Source organism: Dromaius novaehollandiae, chromosome 7 (genome assembly GCF_036370855.1).
Source record: "Dromaius novaehollandiae isolate bDroNov1 chromosome 7, bDroNov1.hap1, whole genome shotgun sequence".
In the NCBI taxonomy this organism is placed as follows: Eukaryota; Metazoa; Chordata; class Aves; order Casuariiformes; family Dromaiidae; genus Dromaius; species Dromaius novaehollandiae.
In genome coordinates, this window is record NC_088104.1 from 3,259,725 (window position 1) to 3,278,050 (window position 18,326).

At 40.1% G+C, this 18,326-nt stretch overlaps 1 protein-coding gene across 1 annotated transcript in view; it reads right to left on the reverse strand.

Annotated features, from left to right (window-relative positions):
- KIF5C (kinesin family member 5C) overlaps positions 1 to 18,326 on the reverse strand; it is a 95,082-nt gene that overhangs the window by 53,199 nt on the left and 23,557 nt on the right. Inside the window, exons 2-5 of the mRNA XM_026097578.2 lie at positions 15,757 to 15,847; positions 7,660 to 7,733; positions 3,365 to 3,469; positions 770 to 818 (exon numbers count right to left, since the gene is read on the reverse strand). Of these exons, the coding sequence (XP_025953363.2) occupies positions 770 to 818; positions 3,365 to 3,469; positions 7,660 to 7,733; positions 15,757 to 15,847 (319 nt within the window). The remainder of the gene's footprint in view (positions 1 to 769; positions 819 to 3,364; positions 3,470 to 7,659; positions 7,734 to 15,756; positions 15,848 to 18,326) is intronic.

Here is an 18,326-nt window from a genome sequence, read left to right on the forward strand (position 1 = left end):
TCCCAGTCCTTATTATCTATCATGGTTTCTGTTATGTAAATCTGTATTTTTTTTCTTTAAAGCAAACTTAACGGCACAGACCTATTGCTTAATGCTGAGATCAGTAAGTTAAATACAGACCAATTTGGATTTCTTCAAAGCAGCAAAAATTTCAAAACATACAGAAGAACTCAAGGACTCTAAAAAAACACTCCAACGCACGTTACTTTTTTGTGTCACTATTAGCATACATTTCTGACTTCAGGCTGATTCAACAAGCACATATTGCTTTCATCAACATATAGCAAGCATGCATAGAAACCCAAATGGTAAAAGGGAGAGAAAACTCTCAAGTAACTATCTAGCAGAAGTAAAGCAAGCATAACTTGAGCTGAACATGTTCTGAATTTAACCAAGAACCTTAACAAAACATTGTATACTTTTTTTTTAAATTTATTTATTTCAGTTACAATTTCACCATAAGAATATGCACCACCAACAAGGCTCAGACATGCAGGGTACACTAAAATTCAGTGGTGGTTTATATGACTCTGCCCATTCTGTAAAAATCTCTATGCTCACTAATCTATAACCAAGCATCATGGAAGTAGGTGCACAAAAGCCAGAGAAGCATACAACTTAAACTGCAAAATTTTCTTTCGTAAACCCAGTCATAAGCTTAAATTTAAATCCCTCTCAAAGTAACTGAATCAACACTAAAGGGGAAACAAATCACTACAACAAACACAACACCACTTAGTCACATAAGTAAAAGAAATGAAAAACTTACCATCAAGTAGGTCCCTTATTTTGTCCAAATAAATCTCAAAGTAGGAAACCTAATTAAATAATCATATACATTAAATATTTAAACTCTGGTGATTTAAAAATGATTGTACTTATGTTTCCATACTTGTCAAAATAAAAAGCACCAAACTAAAAAGACGACCCATCTCACACAGTCGATTCACACACAATTCAAAGTTTGAATCACAACTCTTTCATGTAAAAGTACTTGTATTTTGAACGATTTACATGTCACGCTACCTGGTCTTTCTCCATCTATCACTGATTCAAGAGGAAAACTTGACCAAAACAAACAAACAAACAAAAAAGCTTTGGACAAAGATTATCTTCTACGCATTTTCTGAGACATGCAAAATGGACAAAAATATTGACCATAATCTTATCAGTACAGCATCACTAGTAGGGTACAACTGGACAGCTGTAAAAGGCACACTGACACTCACCAGCACAAACCAGAGGGCATATTCAGTGGTTTAACATACTAGTTACGTAAACCTGAGCAATACACGTTAAATGAAACCAAGTGAAGCACATGTAAAGTTCTTTCCTGAATCAGGTCTGAGAGAGCAACTTGAAGAAAAGACAGACGACTGTCCTTAAAATAAATAAATAATTAAAGAGGGAAAAAAACATTTAAGGAGAGGGAGAATTAATGACTAAATAAAGGGTTATTCAACTCTGACAGAAACAAACAGAAATGCCTTAGAGGATGGTGCCTAAGTGCACTGGAAATAAGTTTTATCCAGGGATTATTTAGCTAGACAAATACTAGGCAGCTAAATTCTAGATAGTAAAGTATCATTTTATGTCATGGGAAAAAATAAGTTGCATTTATATTTATTTTTTTAAACTGATGATTTGATCTTCCTACATGATCACTGCTATTACATACAGATGTGTTTAGCTTTTGTGCATTTTCTCCATCTGTGTCCCATTTAAAGCCATCCTCTGGACTAGCTTGTTTCAACTGTCTAGTTCGCCCAGACTCATTTCATGTGCTTTGTATTATCCTGTTAACATAGTACTGAAGACCAACATACACTGGAGAGGATGCCCTCCCTGCTCTTAACGGGTCTCTAACAAAAGAGGGAGGGAAGAAAAGAAAACAAAAACCAAAGGAGAATAAAAAAAGTCACTCACTTTCAAAGTTGGCTCAATTATTAAAAGACTGACAGTTTGGTTAAATGCTTGGTCTCAGTGACAGAACACGTATCTCGCTAGATGACAGCTTCTTGTATAACCACTCACTCATTCATTGCTATTTAGGCAGCTTTTCTGTTATAATATTCAAAAGCGTCAACTCTGATAGGAAACCACTGAAACAATTCAGTGCTGGCAGAACATGATTTATAAAGTGATACTCTTCTGCTGGGACAGGCATTTACTATGCCTAGTGTCTGGTACAAAGGGGTGCCCATCTATTCGTATCAAAGTACTGTCACGCAGAATAGCAATAGCCACATGAGAGTTCTCCAGATGCTGAAAACAAATCATTCTCACTCTTGCGGAAGCCATTTCTGTAAAACTTCAGAGATGTCTCTTCTTAAGGAGCTCAAAATTTTATAATCCAAGATCCACTAAAATATCTAGATGGTTTATTTCAACTTTGTAAAGTTTGAAACTTTGTCTATACTTCTTGAGCGTAGCAGCACCTGTTCTTGAGCAGTGTAAGAGCACTCTCATTACAAAAACGATCTAGGACTTCCAGCAGGACAGTAACAGCCTCAGAGATGTGTAAAACATGCTAGATTATGCTGGATTATGAGAAAAAATATGCAGAGGTGCTTTAAGGGCTTTAATGCAGCCAGTGAAGGAGACTGGATGAGGGATAGAAATTAAAGGTCACTTCAAAGAATTTTAGAGAGATCATATGTAAGGGATCACAACAGGGATAGGCAAGAAACATACTAGCTGTTCAAATTGCAACTTAGTCCACCATCTTCTGAAACCCATATGTAAGGTCCTGAGACAAAACTGACTTCTAAACATCCTTCTGTAAAATTGCCCAAAGCTATTTCCTCCATTTCAAACCCTTGTATTATGGATGACTGTTCATATCTTTGAAATAAGAACAGCATATCAATATTGTATCAAATGCCATGTGAGCCAATAGCAGTTATGGTTATAACTAGGGCGACTGCAGCACAGTCTTTTGGAGAAGCTGCAGTAAGGTGAGGATGTTCTTACCATATTCTCTTACAGAGTTGGCTAGCCTATGAGCTTTGGAGAAGGGTGACTAAAACAAGGCAACCAACTTGAGAAAGGCTACAGGGAAGCCTGAGATACAACCAAGCTGTTAATTCAAGCTATTCTGCTGTGACTGCCATTTTAACTGAAGTTTGCCAAGACAGACTAGCCAACCTGAGTCAGCAATACAGCCAAAATATTCCGTCAAAGGTCCTTTCCTTAGGCTAATAAATCTATCAGATTTTTCAAACAGATGTCCTCTTAATGTAATAGTTCTTGGAATTGTGAAAAGGAAAAGTTCTGCAGCAAAATGTTGTAAGAATCCAGATTTCACATCCAGCTCAACTTTCCTTCATCTGACCCATTACGTAACATGCCATTCTGCATTTACCTTTATGTGAAACTCCAGGTTTTCATCCATGGAATAGATGTGATCAAAGATGTCATGTGCAATTCTTGGAATGATTCCCATTAGCTGAGGGTCATGCAGCTTCCCCTACAGACACAAAAGCAAACTGTAACTTGGAAAGCGTTGCTCAGGCACAGCAGAAGAGAAGGCCTTGTTCAAACGGATCTTCATACAGCGGGCCCTACGAACACGTCTGCTGCTCGGTGGGGATTTGCTTGATACAAGCGCACATAAGAGGTGGCAGAATGACTCAACATGTTAGCACTCTTCACCCTACCGAGTACTTATTTGTTTTGTCAGTTCCTACCAGTTGTGAAGCACGCTGTCCTGCTGCTATTTACATTGTTACTCCCTGATTTAAGATAGAGAAATAAACACAAACAAAACACAAATTATGGCCTGGTTCTCCCAGTTAAAAATCAGATGTGTGAAAACATGTCAGAAATTAAAAGTCTTACAGCATTCAGATTCTCTTTCACCACTGCACTAGAAAGCTGAAGGGAAAGCTGGGTTGTGGGGATTTGGGGATTAGAGTAATACATTCTGGTTTCAGCTTGCTGGGCCTACTGCCAGAGAGCAGTGCTTTGCAAACATTACTGTTCTCTGTACTAATTTGCACAACTACCTTCCTCTATTCTTTGGGGAACCAAATATGAAATAAAAACAGTTTCCTGGCTGCATGGCTCCCTTCAGTTGCATTCCTCTTTCGGAGCAAGTCAAACGTATATAGGAAAGCTATCACTATTTAAGTACCGAACAAAAACATAAACATGAAATAAAACCCTTCTTCTGACTACTACATACATTGTATTATTTCTACGTACTACGTGAAACTGCTTAAAGATGCCATAACAAGCATTTCAGTCAGTAGCCATAAGGCACCATCAAAACATATGGTCTAGAAAACATATGATCTTCAAAACCTCATCTAAGTATTACTGCCAATAACCAGCATAACAAAACATCTTTCTCCAAATACTGGTACAGAAATTTTCAAAACATAATGGTAACCATACAATCCTCATCATGGAAAGTTATTTTTGATCAGTAACTTCTACAAGCAAAATTACTGAACACCAGAACAATTTTAGCGAAATCGGAAGAAAAGCATACAGGCAGGCACGGCTTCCTCAGCATTATGTGTGGTTCTGACTGACCAGTGGGTTATATAGACCCATTTTATCAGTCAGTCAGCCTTTATCAGTATAGTCTAATACAGTCTTTCTAGACACCAAAAAGTTGGTTCTAAACATTAACCTAGGAAGAAGGAAATTTAACATGAAGAACCTACAATATCTCAAAGCTTGAATTTAAAGCAGTTACTAGGTTTATGACTTTCAATTACACATCTTGGAAATAATAGGCGGAATAGAGAAAGAAATCAGTTATATTGCTAACTGCCTTCCCTATGAAACAACACTCAGCTATAACTAAACAATTAATATTTTATGTTAAATAACATTAACTTTTGCAGTGGGAGCAGTTAACTGCTATACTGTATAAAACATCCTGTTAAGCTTCTCTAAAACTAGAGTGCTTGCTGTACAATATACTTTTTTTTTTTTTTTCATACCATGAGAATGAAAAAGAACAATGATCAAACTGAATCCTCAGTGGAAGGGAAACACTATACACACGCACACAGAACAAAACTCAACACTTTTTTGTTTTTAAACCTTGCTAGCAAAGGCATCATTGCACAACACCTAGTTTTGTTACACAAAGCTGTTACTGAACAGACACTGCAGTACAGTTTTCATGCTATTCATTTCTTCTCACTGAAAAAGTCCTCAAAAAGCTCACTGAAGTCAACTGGCTACCCTGTATGGAGATACCCTACTAGAGATAGTCTTCCCAAAGGGGGTAAAGGAGTTCTTCCCCTGAACAGCAATGTACAGACATTTGCATTTGATACTTCTGCAACGCACAGTGCAACCAAAGGCATGTAATACATACCTACATATATATGTGTGCGTGTATATATATAATGCCTATACTATAAAACAGTGCAAGATGCAAGATTCCTAAGGTTACAAAGACAAATGTACCTATGAACCAGAGACACTAGAGCTACATAGTGCCCCTTTTTCTGTAATACTTTCGATCAAGCTGGGTTATTAGCTCAGCCAAAAGCCGGTATGAATTTGAGTTTTCATGCAAAGACTTCTTTCTACACAGAGGCACATCAGCTTTGGGATGTCTGCACTATGCTCCACTGCGCTAGGTAAACATATGCCCTAATATTTGCTTCTGTCCTGTGTAAGTGACAACACATAAGATAATTTAATTAAACGTTCTCATCTCATGAGCTCTATATAATACTTATGTTTTCCTTTCCTTTCCTTTCCCCGGAAAGCTGAAGCCAAAAAACAAAAACAAGACAAAAAAAAACACCCCCCACACCTTATGGATTTAGGTGTGACCTCAGAAACGATTTGGAGAAACACGCTTCTGCTGCTGCCATGCTGACACTGCAGTTAGTCAGCCCCCCGCAAAGCCCCAGGACAGAGTCTGCTGCTCATTAAAGCCTTTCATTTTAATAAGAACATCAATTTCCACATTTAAACATAGCAGGCAGTAGCTAGTGAAGTGTAAGAGTCAAGACAGCACTCTATTCCAGAATGTTGACATAATAATTACAACCTGTGGGGACAAACTACTGAAAGGCCAAAGCACGTCAGTGTAATCTTACGGACAAAAAATACATAATTTTAAGACTATCTATCCTGCTATACAGGGTGGCAAGTGTGCTTTCTAGCACAGGAGAAAAACCCATGTATGTCAGAGTCTATCCTGGCTATATTATACTACTATGTCCTGCTTAAGCTTAACACTAATACTATAAAGCATTTCACAGAAAATCCTCCATAACAGCTTTACCTAGAGGATTTAATATTTCTTCAACTTCAGACTAGCTTTTTCTTCCACAACATACTATAGCAGTGCTACAAGAGGATATAGGGTTAAAAAGAGGATTAAGACTGAATATAGACTTGAAACCACTTTAAAATGACAGTTAAAAAAAAAAAAAAGAAAAAAAAAAAAGAAAAAGAAAGAGTCAGACATTTTCCTATAGTCATTTTCTTTATCACAGCTTGTAATTCTGATTATAAATTGGCTTTAAGGGATCTTCCCCCATGCCATGTGGAAGCACCAGCTCAAGCCCTGCAGACATTCTGATTTAATTACATTCAGAGCTGGTGGATTACTCAGTCCTTGTGCCATCTGTGAGGACTGAACTAGTGATTTCCTCCATCCTCACTCTCCAAAGGAGGCAAGGACAGACTTAATTAGACACGAGGCATCGGTTATTGCATCCTCCAGGAAAGGAGCAACTGTGGCAATCGAACAGTGATTTCACCAGAGCCTACTGGCTCAAGAGAATATTGCTTGCTTTCTCATTTGACCTTCGGGTTAGGCAGGTCACACATGTTATTCACGTAGCAAGTCTGTCTAACACTGTTAAACAACTGGAAGCACAGCTTTTTCTTATTTTCTTTCATTTAGCAATATTTTGTTTTAGACCTTCTGTTTAAATTTCATAGTTGAACTGAAATGTTCTAAAATACGTACACCCAGCTTGCACAGTTTTTGTGATCAAACAGTCCTAAGCTAATACTTACACAGCAGTCCACCGAAGAATTAATGCTTGACTAATCCTCCGTTTTTAGCAGGAGACTAAAATACCATTTAAGTGTCTCTACCTGAACAGCCTAATTTGTGGGGGAAGAACACTCCACTGTTACACTTTGTGTACTGGAAATACAAACAGACTCGAGGCTTCAACCACTGGAATTTGGTATTCCTTTTCTCCAGAGCAACAATTCTCAAATTCATCCATCTGTGCTGCAGCACGTGAGAGGTATTCCCAGAAGGGGAGTGCAAATGAGAAAACCAATAACCAAGGCATGAATTTTCACAATCCTGCATGCAAGGCAGGATCTCTGCAGATCACTATTGCTGTTCTGATTCGTGTATTAACATATCTCACTCAAATCCTTATGCACACATACCTAAAGCGTTATGACAAATATGCTATGGAAAAGTTGGCACTTTTCACTCACTGATTGTTATTTCAGATACATATCTGTAAACATCTCTGGAAAAAATTCCACATCAAAAAAATACTATAGCTTAAAAAGCATTAGTAGCTAAATATACCCATGTCTCTTTTTATACGCCATTCTCAGTTCAGTGTTCCAGATAGCTGGTTTGTTCAAGCAATTGATATGTAATTTTCCTGCTACTACCAAATAGAATTAATTTTGCCACTGTACCTCCATAGTATGAGTTTTTCCTGATGATGTCTGTCCATAAGCAAAGATTGTGCCGTTATAGCCTTCAAGAACATCTGCAAGAACAACAAGAATAATTAAAACTCATATTGGCATCTTAAAATTGTATTATCAATTTCACAGGTCTCTCACAATGCTTATAAGCTGAATCAGAAAAATAGCTTGTGCACTAAAAGAACGAGAAATATAATGTAGCTAACAATCTCAAGGCAAAAAAGTTTATTCATAACAAGATCAGAATTAGATAATTATGGAATTAGTGACATCCCTTTCACTTTCTTGAGAAAAAATTCTCATCTAATATATCTGCCTGACATGGAAATCAGAAGACTTGGTTACCTGCATTTAAAACAACCAAGTACTAAAGAGAAAACCAAACAAACTCAGTTATTCCTTCTCTGCTACTATAATATTGGCAGTGGTTCATGGCTTCAGTAACTTCCAAGCTTGTCTGCAAAGCAGTAAAGCAAAGCAGGAAGGAAGTCAGACAAACATGGAGCTGCTTTATTAAAAGGATACTTCTGTCAAGGCAGAATAAACAGTTTTTGATATTACGTTAAGATATGGAGAATATCTATTTTTAATTTTGCAGTGGATAATGCCTATAGAAGCTTTCAAAAGATGGAAGGAAATGGCAAATCAGAAAGTGCTCTAAAACAACTTGTGTTTTCCAAAGTGCTGATCAAAAGCCTGCCATACTCCCACGCACATTCACTTCCCTGCATCTGAAAAGATTGCCATGTTGGACCTTCTCCAGGCAAGTGAATTTAGAAAGTCTTAAGCAGAGCCACCTATTTATGCAACTTTCACATAAAAAAAAAAAGGTGTAACACTATTATAGTTGATAATAAAGAATGAAAAAAAAATCAAAAAAGCAAATGGCAATAACTGTGCTGTTCTCATGAGCCTCCTCAGAAAGACCCCCCCCCCCCATAGCCTCCGAAGGCAGCAGCCGCATGCCGCGCAGGCTGTTCAGCTCACGGACGTGTGCTTCCCCTCTCCGCCGGTTACCAGGACACACAATACAACCCTGTGTCCGATTCTTCTTGCCGGGACACAGCAGCAACGCGCTGAGCACCCGAGCTCTGCCATCTGCCTCCGCGGCAGCGACAATGGACAGAGACAAGACACGAAGGCTGCCGAGGGGAGGGGAGCAGAAGAGAAATAAAGGCAAAAGAAAAGCTCGACTCTTCCAGCCTCCCCTGGGGACTGAGAGCAGCCACCAAACATCAGCTGCCAAAAAGCTGCAAGGCAGATACAGAAACGACTGCAATCCTAACACAATGCAGCAACTGAGAGACGCTCAGCAGCATCACGCCCCAACTTCAGCCTCCTATCAGGGCTGGGGCAGGGCAGGACGATACAGAAAGAAGGTTAAAAGAAAACATAAATGGATAGAAAAAAGGGAAAGGAAAAAGATCTTTTTCAAAGCCAACTGCGACATAGACCCACAACTGTTTCTTATATAAAAGGACTGAATAAGGATAAAATCAGAACAAAGTAATTTAAAAAAAATTATTAAATACAGAATGTAGCTTTTTAAATTGTGGTGGAACTGTATTGGAGAGCTAAGGCTAATTGCGTTGTATCGACAGAGGTTGTATGGTCCTCCAAACAGTAGTGTGGGTAATCAAACTTTGAAGTCTAGGGAAAAAACAAAGTTGGAGACTATATTCTAATTACGGTCATTCCAATGTTAACATTTTATATGAACTTATCATCTTCATCTGTTTACACAAATAGAGACACTGCTTATTCTTTCTTTAAGGAAAGAAGGTCTAAAATAAGCAATAATAAGTAATAATTTCATAAACAAAAAAAGAACAGGCAGTGTGAGGAAAGCCTTAGAGGCAGCACAAAATTGAGTTCATACCTTCTACCCATTACACCCACCAACAGGCTTCTAAACAGAGCCAAGTTTCATGTTATGGGTATTTTAAAACATTCATTACTTCTTTTCTGAAGGGAACATCTTAGCCATTTGCAGCTCAGCACAGAATGAACCGGAGTGGAAAGAGAGGGCTACAACAAGAATAGCCCGGGCACCGTGGGGAAAATCGCGTCCCAGAGGAAGGGCTGCAGCTGGCCACCCACTGGCACGAGGCCTCAAGGCTGAGCATCCAGCTTCACCGCATCCAAAACTAATTCACCTGAAGCTTCATGGGTGCAATGTTAATGGCATTTTTTTCCTGATAAACCCCTACGGTTTATTAAGTAACATCTTTGGAAGATATAAAAGTATTAACAAGAGAAAATTAGCTGCTTCACAATTTCCTGACGACTGTTGCTCATTAGGGAGAATCCTGCTAGGAGCTCCACCGAATTTCCAGCAATGGATCTAACCGTGATACTGGGGTGCGGGATCGGGGAGGCAGCAAGGATCTGCAGGGTAAGTGGGGCAGTGAAAGCAGCTAGTAGCAGCTCACAGCAGATAAAAGTTGTATCTAGTTTTTATACATATTATCATTTTCCTTTTTAAAACTTGATCAGATTAATATTAAATTTCAAAATAGCCTACAGCAAAGGCAATATTTCAAATACAGTTGCATTAAGTATTTTGAATAAAGGGTTTTTACTTTTTTATTGCATACATTATATATATTTGTACTTTTTTAAATCTAAACTAAAATGTAACTGCAAACTACATTAGGAAGAAGACTTGTTTTCCTCTTTAGATAGAAACCAGAACATGGGGAAGATGAGTTAAAGCACCTGGAGTGGACACAGAACCAGAGTTTCAAAGATATTTAGGCACCAAAAAAATATATATAGTTGCCCCAGGGGATTTTCAAAAGTCCTTGAGCAACAAACATGTGCAACTCCCATTTGTTTCTAAATTATCACCTAGAATCCAAATACCCTTTAAATCCTGCCCCATGACATTTAATAAATAATCTAGGACTACACTAGTACTAATATGATTTCTTCTTTTGCCAAATTTGGCTAACATTTAAAAAAAAAGAATTGAAAAAGTTCCAAAAAAACCAAAAACCACAAAACCCCCCCACACACATCTCACACAGACATTCATCTCCAGGTAAATGCAAGGTACAGTGCCAGTTATATACTGGCACACAGCCTAAGGGAAAAACAATCTAATCAACTGTTATGTAAGAAAATTGCTCAAAATTTGCCTTGATGTATACCAAGATGCATTTCTTACCTATATGCCCTCACGCAGCTAGGCAGCTTGCCAACTGGGAAGGGGGTCTTACATTGTAAAAAGTTTACATTTCAATGCAAGTCATCATTTTAATAGTTAAAATAAGGAATGCAAATCTATCTGTTTAGGAAAGTAAAGGGTAAATTCTTAATAATTTAAGAGAAAGAAAGAGTTTCTTCTTGATTCAGAATTCAATCCACCCTGGACAGATGCCCTCATTTTTCCTGCCAGCCTCTTTTCCCCCCGACCTTTGCTAAGGAATATGTTATTGCAAGGCCCAGCGAGGGCAGGAAAGGAAGCTGCCCGAGAACTCCACAGCTCTCGTTTGCAGACAGGAGTAAAGGCTGCTGCTTGGTCGGCAGCTAATGAGCGGGCTGCGAGGAGCTGTGAAGCGGCTTGGAAAACCGGCACGCCGGACACGTGACAACTGCAACTCGTGGCACAGAGGAGGGGGAGCTGCACAGAAGAGGTCACAGCTCCCAAACAACGGAGCAACACTCGCGCGAAGCTCTTTGGGGAGCAAGCCGGAGCATTCGAGTGGAATGGGACCAGCACCATGAGAGATGGACGCTGAGCTCCCATCCCACAAACTACAGAGTCAACAAACTGTTTTAAATCATTTAGAATAGTCTATGCACATTCTTACATGAGCCATATCATGAAGGTCAAGCAATGTTGTAAACATCAATTACACCATCAGAATTTTAAAACCTTCTCTCTCCAGAGTCAAAGTGAAATACTGCATTTATTTCAAAGTAATCCTCAGCATTATCCACTTACAAAGAGGCAGGTACAGGTTATGCCCAAGGCATCATCTCTCCCTCACTCCATAAGCCTTTGCATCATCTGCAATTACTAAGGTCAGAGGTATCAGAGGAAGAAGAGGATTTTTATTGAGGTTTTCCTCCTTAAGATCGCTAATATTCTGAATAAAAACAGCAGACAGTCCCCCAATAGAAACGGTCTGCACAAAATTGAAAGAGTGAGGGAAAAGGGAAAAATAAGCAGATGAACAAGTGATCAGATAAAGAACAACTGGCAATTTTATTTAATTCATAACAAAAAAGCCAAGTGCTTTTCTTAAATCCTGGTCCAACTTTCTCCACAGTGATTTTCATTTTAATTTACCTTCTTCCCGCAAAATCAAAAGCCAGCTACTCAACCGCTGCCATTGGACATTTTTCCTGATGAGACTGGATAGGACAAGTAGCAGCAGTCTGGAACCATAGCAGTAAAAATTCGGATTCGGCATTCAAAAAAATCCAGCGGCAGCAGCCCGGGGCACTGCAGTGATCCGCTGGGACAACCTGCCAAGGAGGGCCGCAAAACCCCTCCCTGGAGGCCTTTAAAGTGCACCACTGACAGCTACAGGAGTCCTAACGGCAAGAAGAAAGATCAAATGGACTTAGGCAAGTCCTTTCAGCTTCGTTTTTATGACCAAGTTTAGTCCAATACTCACCATATCCAAATTCTCTAGTCCTGTGATGAAGCATTCAAGTGCTGTATTTGTAATGGGAGTAGAAAAATCAATAGGGCACCCAGTGAGAGCCCCTCAGAAATCAATCGCAACCTCACCACCCAAAAATCATTAAAGCAATCAGCTTTCTCTTCCTTACAGAGCACACAAATGTATAAATGTTCACAGATGCACTAACTTGCAGCTACAGTGCTCAGCAATAGCTTGGGCCATTACATATTTTCCCTCTATAAATGTAGGAAAGATGCAAAATCCAGATACAGACATCATTCTGTACAGGTTAGGAAGGTGAAGCTGTTTTATGGCACTAGACTCCCATGGGAAGCAAAGCAAGAACAGCAGCAGATTTTGTAATCACACACTGTTGTAGTCTTTTATATTTAGCAATATTTGTTAGTTTGGTCAAAAACCTTTAACAGCAGTCTGTAAACTGCGGTTGTATGCATCAGTAGCGATTCCCCATGCAGTGCCACTCCCCAGAACGCAGGGACCAGCATCAGCACAAAGGCACATATCTGCTCAGCTGATCGGTGGATAATACAGACAAAATGACAAAGCCACCCACAAAGCCCAGCACTGGTCCCTGGATGTGTAGCCTGCCCTAACCCCGTACCTGCTGCAGAAGCCCACTGAGCAGTAGCGTACAGGCTCCTGGATCAGCTCTCAGGAGCAAGGCCAGGTAAGAAACGTCAGATGGCTGGACGGGGCAGCTGGCCAGCCCAGCAGCCTCGGCCTTGGGCAGTACCCTGAACAAAGCTCCAACACCCACCCCCATGCAAATCACAGTAACACACAGATTGCTTCGCCCCTCTCTAAAAATCCTTGTTCCTTACGTTTCTCATATATGGAATATGAAATACATCAGCTCACTTACTCAGCCATTTGTTTATACCTCATTCCATGAGATCACTTTTATTGTCAACAAAGTTGTTATAAGCATTGCTTCCGAGACTGTTAAGCCAGCTGGCATTCTTCATAGTATTAATCACAGTAAAACCATCAGCCATTTTATGGGAGCATAATGAATTTTGATAAAAAATGGTAACTCAAAACTCTAGCTAAAGAGCATTTCAAAGGTTTAAGGTGTAATGCACTCAGCTAATATTTCCATGTGGTAAATTACATTGTTCAAGTCTATCAAAGATAAGTCCGTATGTTTCATATTCTTCACTTTATTAGGCCTTAAATTAAAAAAATAAAATGTAAGGAACAATAAAGTTTAAGTCTAGACAGGGTAGAGTTTTTGGTAATACTCTAATAATTTTGCAGTTTTTTTTTTTTTTTTTTTTTTTAAGTATAGTTCACGCTGCTGTTATTTGTATTGGAGCAGCAACCCCCCCCCCCCCCAAAAAAACCCCAACAAAACCAAAAAATTTCAGACAAGCCTAGAGTCCAATACAGATAACCACTGTACAGATGCTAGCAAAATCACCTAAGAGGCATTACCATATAAATAGACTGACAGCAAAGGAAGTACTTTTATCAGTTTAATAGATGAGGAACAAAGAGGTTAAAGTGACTAACCGAAATTCACCCAGAAAGTCTCATGTCTTTCATGTTGGGAAAACCGAGCCCAATGCTCCAGAATCTCACTTCAATAGCTTCTGTCCCCTTCTCTTTCACCCCCTCCCCAAACTTGCTTTTCAAAGTATCTACAAAGCTCAAGTTAACACACATACAAAAGCAGGTTTCAATCCTATCTTCAAATAGAGCTCTGGAACATGCACGAGCTTTAGGTACCTAAATTTAGGAGGCCAGGCGTTCTATATGGTTAACGAAAGAAGACTTAGACATCAATTTAGGTCTTGTGAATTGATCTCAAGGAGGGTTTTATTTCTCTCAGCAGCCTCAGAGGAAACCAGCTTCCACAGATGATCCAAATGCCCTCCTTTGCAAGCGCACATACAGCAGCATGCCGCTCCTGCCACCCCAGCAGTGGTTTGCAGTGAGAACACAAGAAGCAACGGTGGCTTCGTGCTTGGCTTCCAATGCCTCACCAGCACCGAGAGCACTTTCTGCAAGCACCGTGTGAGCAGTCATGGTAAAAAAAGGCAGAACAATTATTTGACACCAACTGTACAACATTAGCACATACTTCCAATATCGTAGCTCAACTTTTAGAAGTTTGGAAAACTGCTTCATGTCTGGAATCTGGAACTAATGATTTCTAAGCTCTACAGCTCCAATCTCACCAGTTTTTAATGAAGGCTTATCCATCTAAAAGCAGAGTTACTGTAATTAGGCTTCCCCCTGAGAACAGACAACTCGAGTCTCATGACTCATTTTCTCTCTACAACATCAAATAATTTAGCTTCTGGTCCTGATCCCCAGATCATCTAGACCGCATGCATGTTAATTTGCTCAAGGTTCTCTGAGTGAGCCAACCAATTTCCTCCAAAACAAAATCCAGGATTTCTCATCACAACCGTTCACTGCAGGGACCTCTCCCCACAGGCAGCACATACAAGGTCTCAAGAGATTCTGTTTCCTGCATAAGATGTTACCGAGCTCTTCAACACTGTTCCAGTAGCCCCTGCACCCTTGAGCAGCCTCGAGTCTCTCATGCCACATAAATCCCACAGCATTAAACATACAGCTTTGTGTTGCTATAAAAGCACAACTCAGACCAGCTCTGACACCATTTCTGCTATTTTGCATACTTTGATTTAAAAACAAAAAGAGGACCGAATAATCATATCTTGGGAGAACAGGGATACTGCACAGGACTGGAGAACAACCAGCCAAGTACTGCTAGTAACCTCCGAGATGCTGTGGCAGTTGTAGTATCATCATGGATGGACTATCAGTCAGAGGTCAGTGGAGAGTCTGAAGGTGATGTTGGGGAAGGTGGGGGGTAGGGGGAAGTATGATGGGCAATTAAAATGCTTCAAAAAGTTGGTTCTCAAGTTAAATCTTAAAACCAAAGTAAGCTTATGGAGGTTTTGTTTCAGAGTGCAATCCATTAGGCACCTGTGTTCTCACTTCATTTTTAAATGCAGGCTATCTGCATGCAAAGCAGCTGCAAAAATCAGTGCCTTTTACATTTTCCTTTAATAGTTCACCCTTCCATTCAAAGACACAGCATCTGCACACTAATACCCCACTGAATATTCTTACAGTGTGTAAAGAATGTGCTTTTGGTCATTTACCATATATCACAAAAGCAAATATTGCATGGAACAACAGTCGTACACAAGGAGATAATAAGAAAAAACTACTCCAGTTCCCTCAGCTATTTTTTATTAGTCTTTCCACACAAGTTTTTGTCCTTGAAACAAAAAAGCAAACAAAAAAACCCAAACACCTACACTTGGAATTATTAATTACTAAACTCCGATACAGACAACTAAACATCTGTTATCTTATCTTTAAATAGCTTGAGGGAGCAGGGGTACACTCTCTTCCTCATCAAAAATGGGAATACAAAAACACCACCTACCTTTAACAATCTGCTTGGCACAGGCATTATAAACTTGTTCCTGGGTTGTATTAGGAGGTAGCACTCTATCAAAGACATACGGCTTCCCTTGCTGAAAAGGAAACAAATTTTGTAAGATAAAAGGTTCTTTTTGTTCTGTTTTAAATGTTATACAGCCCCCCCCACCTCCCACCTCCCCCGCCAAACAGGTAATTTGAAATGCAGAATTTACTTTACTGCAAAGGAAGACATTCAATGCAATGAAAACTACAATATTTCATTGACTAAACAGATGTCACATCTCGTGTTCTCCAAAAACATCCTTTCTGTAGTCAGCAAATAAAAAGCAGCACGTGTTTTCTCTGCATTCACGTTTGGGTCAGTACACTGCAGTTGCAGGAAACGATAAGCTGAAATATCATCAATTGAAAATTGATTACTTTCTCCTTCTGCTAGGATTTAAGGGAGAATATCCACATAAATATTTGCAAAAGATGTCAGAGGTTCATCACAGCAAAGCAGTGAGAGCCGGGGCGGGGCGGGGGTTGGCTCAAAGCAGCTCAGAGCTCTGCAGGTGCTGCAAGCTCCATCCTGCTGACATGGAGGTAGCAGAGCACATTACATGTTACTTCAGCAGAAACAGCCTGGTTTCATCTCCATGCTAAAAAATGCAAGTATGTTTGCATGCTGGTAAAATCATAGGGTAAACACAAAAAAGGCAGTCCAGTCAGTATACTCTGTTGTCCTAAACTTGTATTTTATTCAAAAACATCATCAAGCTTTTTATCTTTAACACCAACAAATAACAATACGTCTTACATAAAGAGCTCTGAAATGACATTTTGAATTTTAATCAGGGCCATTTCCAGGTTTTGAACCATCACAACCCCACCACAGACATTTAGTTACCCCCTTTTCCTAGATATCATCACGAGCGACACTTGTTCACATACATACAGTGTGCAACAACAGGCACATGCACTCCGGAAAATTTCGATTGCTCTTTGCAGCAAGTATAATTGCTTACAAAAGAAGCACATGCTAGCAATCCCAAAAATAAGCTTGCAAAGTACTTAAAAGACAAATCAGTTTAAGACAGCAGTTCAGTTCCTTACAACTCAGTAAAAACAAGGAAGATATCTACATTTTAAAGAAGATTCCTTTCCTTGATTACAATAAGCAGATATGTAAAGTCTTCCTCCTGCTCTTCCGAAGCCCATGGTATTTCCCTTCCAAGACGTGACACTGGCTCCCAGAACAGCACGAGAAGGGCTGCAAAGCGAACCGGCGCGTGGATATGCACCCTAGGTAGTACTCTCATTCTGCTCAGTCAGTGAGCCATTTCTGCAGCTGGTAGCCAGCTGTTCAAACACTGGGCTCAATTGGCCATTTTCTTGTCACACTCTGATTTTACTTCAAGCAAACCATGAACTTACACTTGTCTACTCCTTAAAACTCAGATATCTAACAGCCATACGGAAAGATAAGACAAAAGTATCCGCCTGCAATGTGTTTTCTTAATGCTTCATACAAGTATTTCAGATCTCAAGGACAAGAAAGCAACGTACAAAGCATTCAGAAAATAATTCAGGGTATCAGTCACGCGTGGTCCCGTGCGGGTACGGGGCGAGTGCTGGGTCACCGCAGGAGGCCGGTGAGGCCGAGGCCGGCGTTGCCAGCCCAGACCACGGGCTCAGCCGCTGCAGCCTCGCTCCCCGGGAGAGAACGCCCACCTGGCGCCTACCCCCAAACCCCATCCCTCCACAGCTTTCCCCAGCTGAAGCACATTCTGCAGCCCTCAGCTGTACAAAGCTTTTAGTACGCAGGGTTAGGAAGGTTTCCCAGCCCTGCTATAACTATTTTGGAATAATTCCTCCCATGGACATTTACCTACTTACTCCCCTTTTGCTTACTCCAAACAATAGATAAGAAGCCCTAATCAAAAGGGCTAAAGAGCAAATGGACACACGACCTCAGCTATCCACTTACCCAATTTATTTCCTTCACGCCTGAGTTGAGGCCTATTAGCTAAGCAATATGAGAGACGAGTAGAGAGCGATGCCAGTGCATCACTGTACCACAGCAAACACAGCACTCCAGGCAAACGCTGCTCCAGTGCAATCAATCCAGCTCTTCCACTGAGCTCTCAACAACTGTAACGTCAAAGAGCCTTAAAAAACCATCCATCATAATTGTGCTGCATGCAGCTGACAAAGGCACTAGCTGTGACTGTTATTTATCCATCAAACCAAAAAGCTGCAACAGTAGAGCAGCAATTCTGAGTGTGCTGCACAAGTCAAATTTCTTCCCCTGGATTTTTCTTTTTCCGGAAAGCTGAACATCAGCAGATAAGCAAAAACATAAGAGACTGGAACACCAATCATTAATATCTAAACAAAATAAATATTAACGATCACCAATCTGTTACCACCAACTGCACAAAATAAGACAGAGCTTCCTTACCCAGCCGGCATGTGTGTGCACGTGTGCATGCAAGATCTCCTTACCGGTTTTGGACAAATCCATGCATGTGCGCAGGCACAAGTGTGATCTCCTTACTGATTTTGGACAAAGACAACTTGGGGGTCACA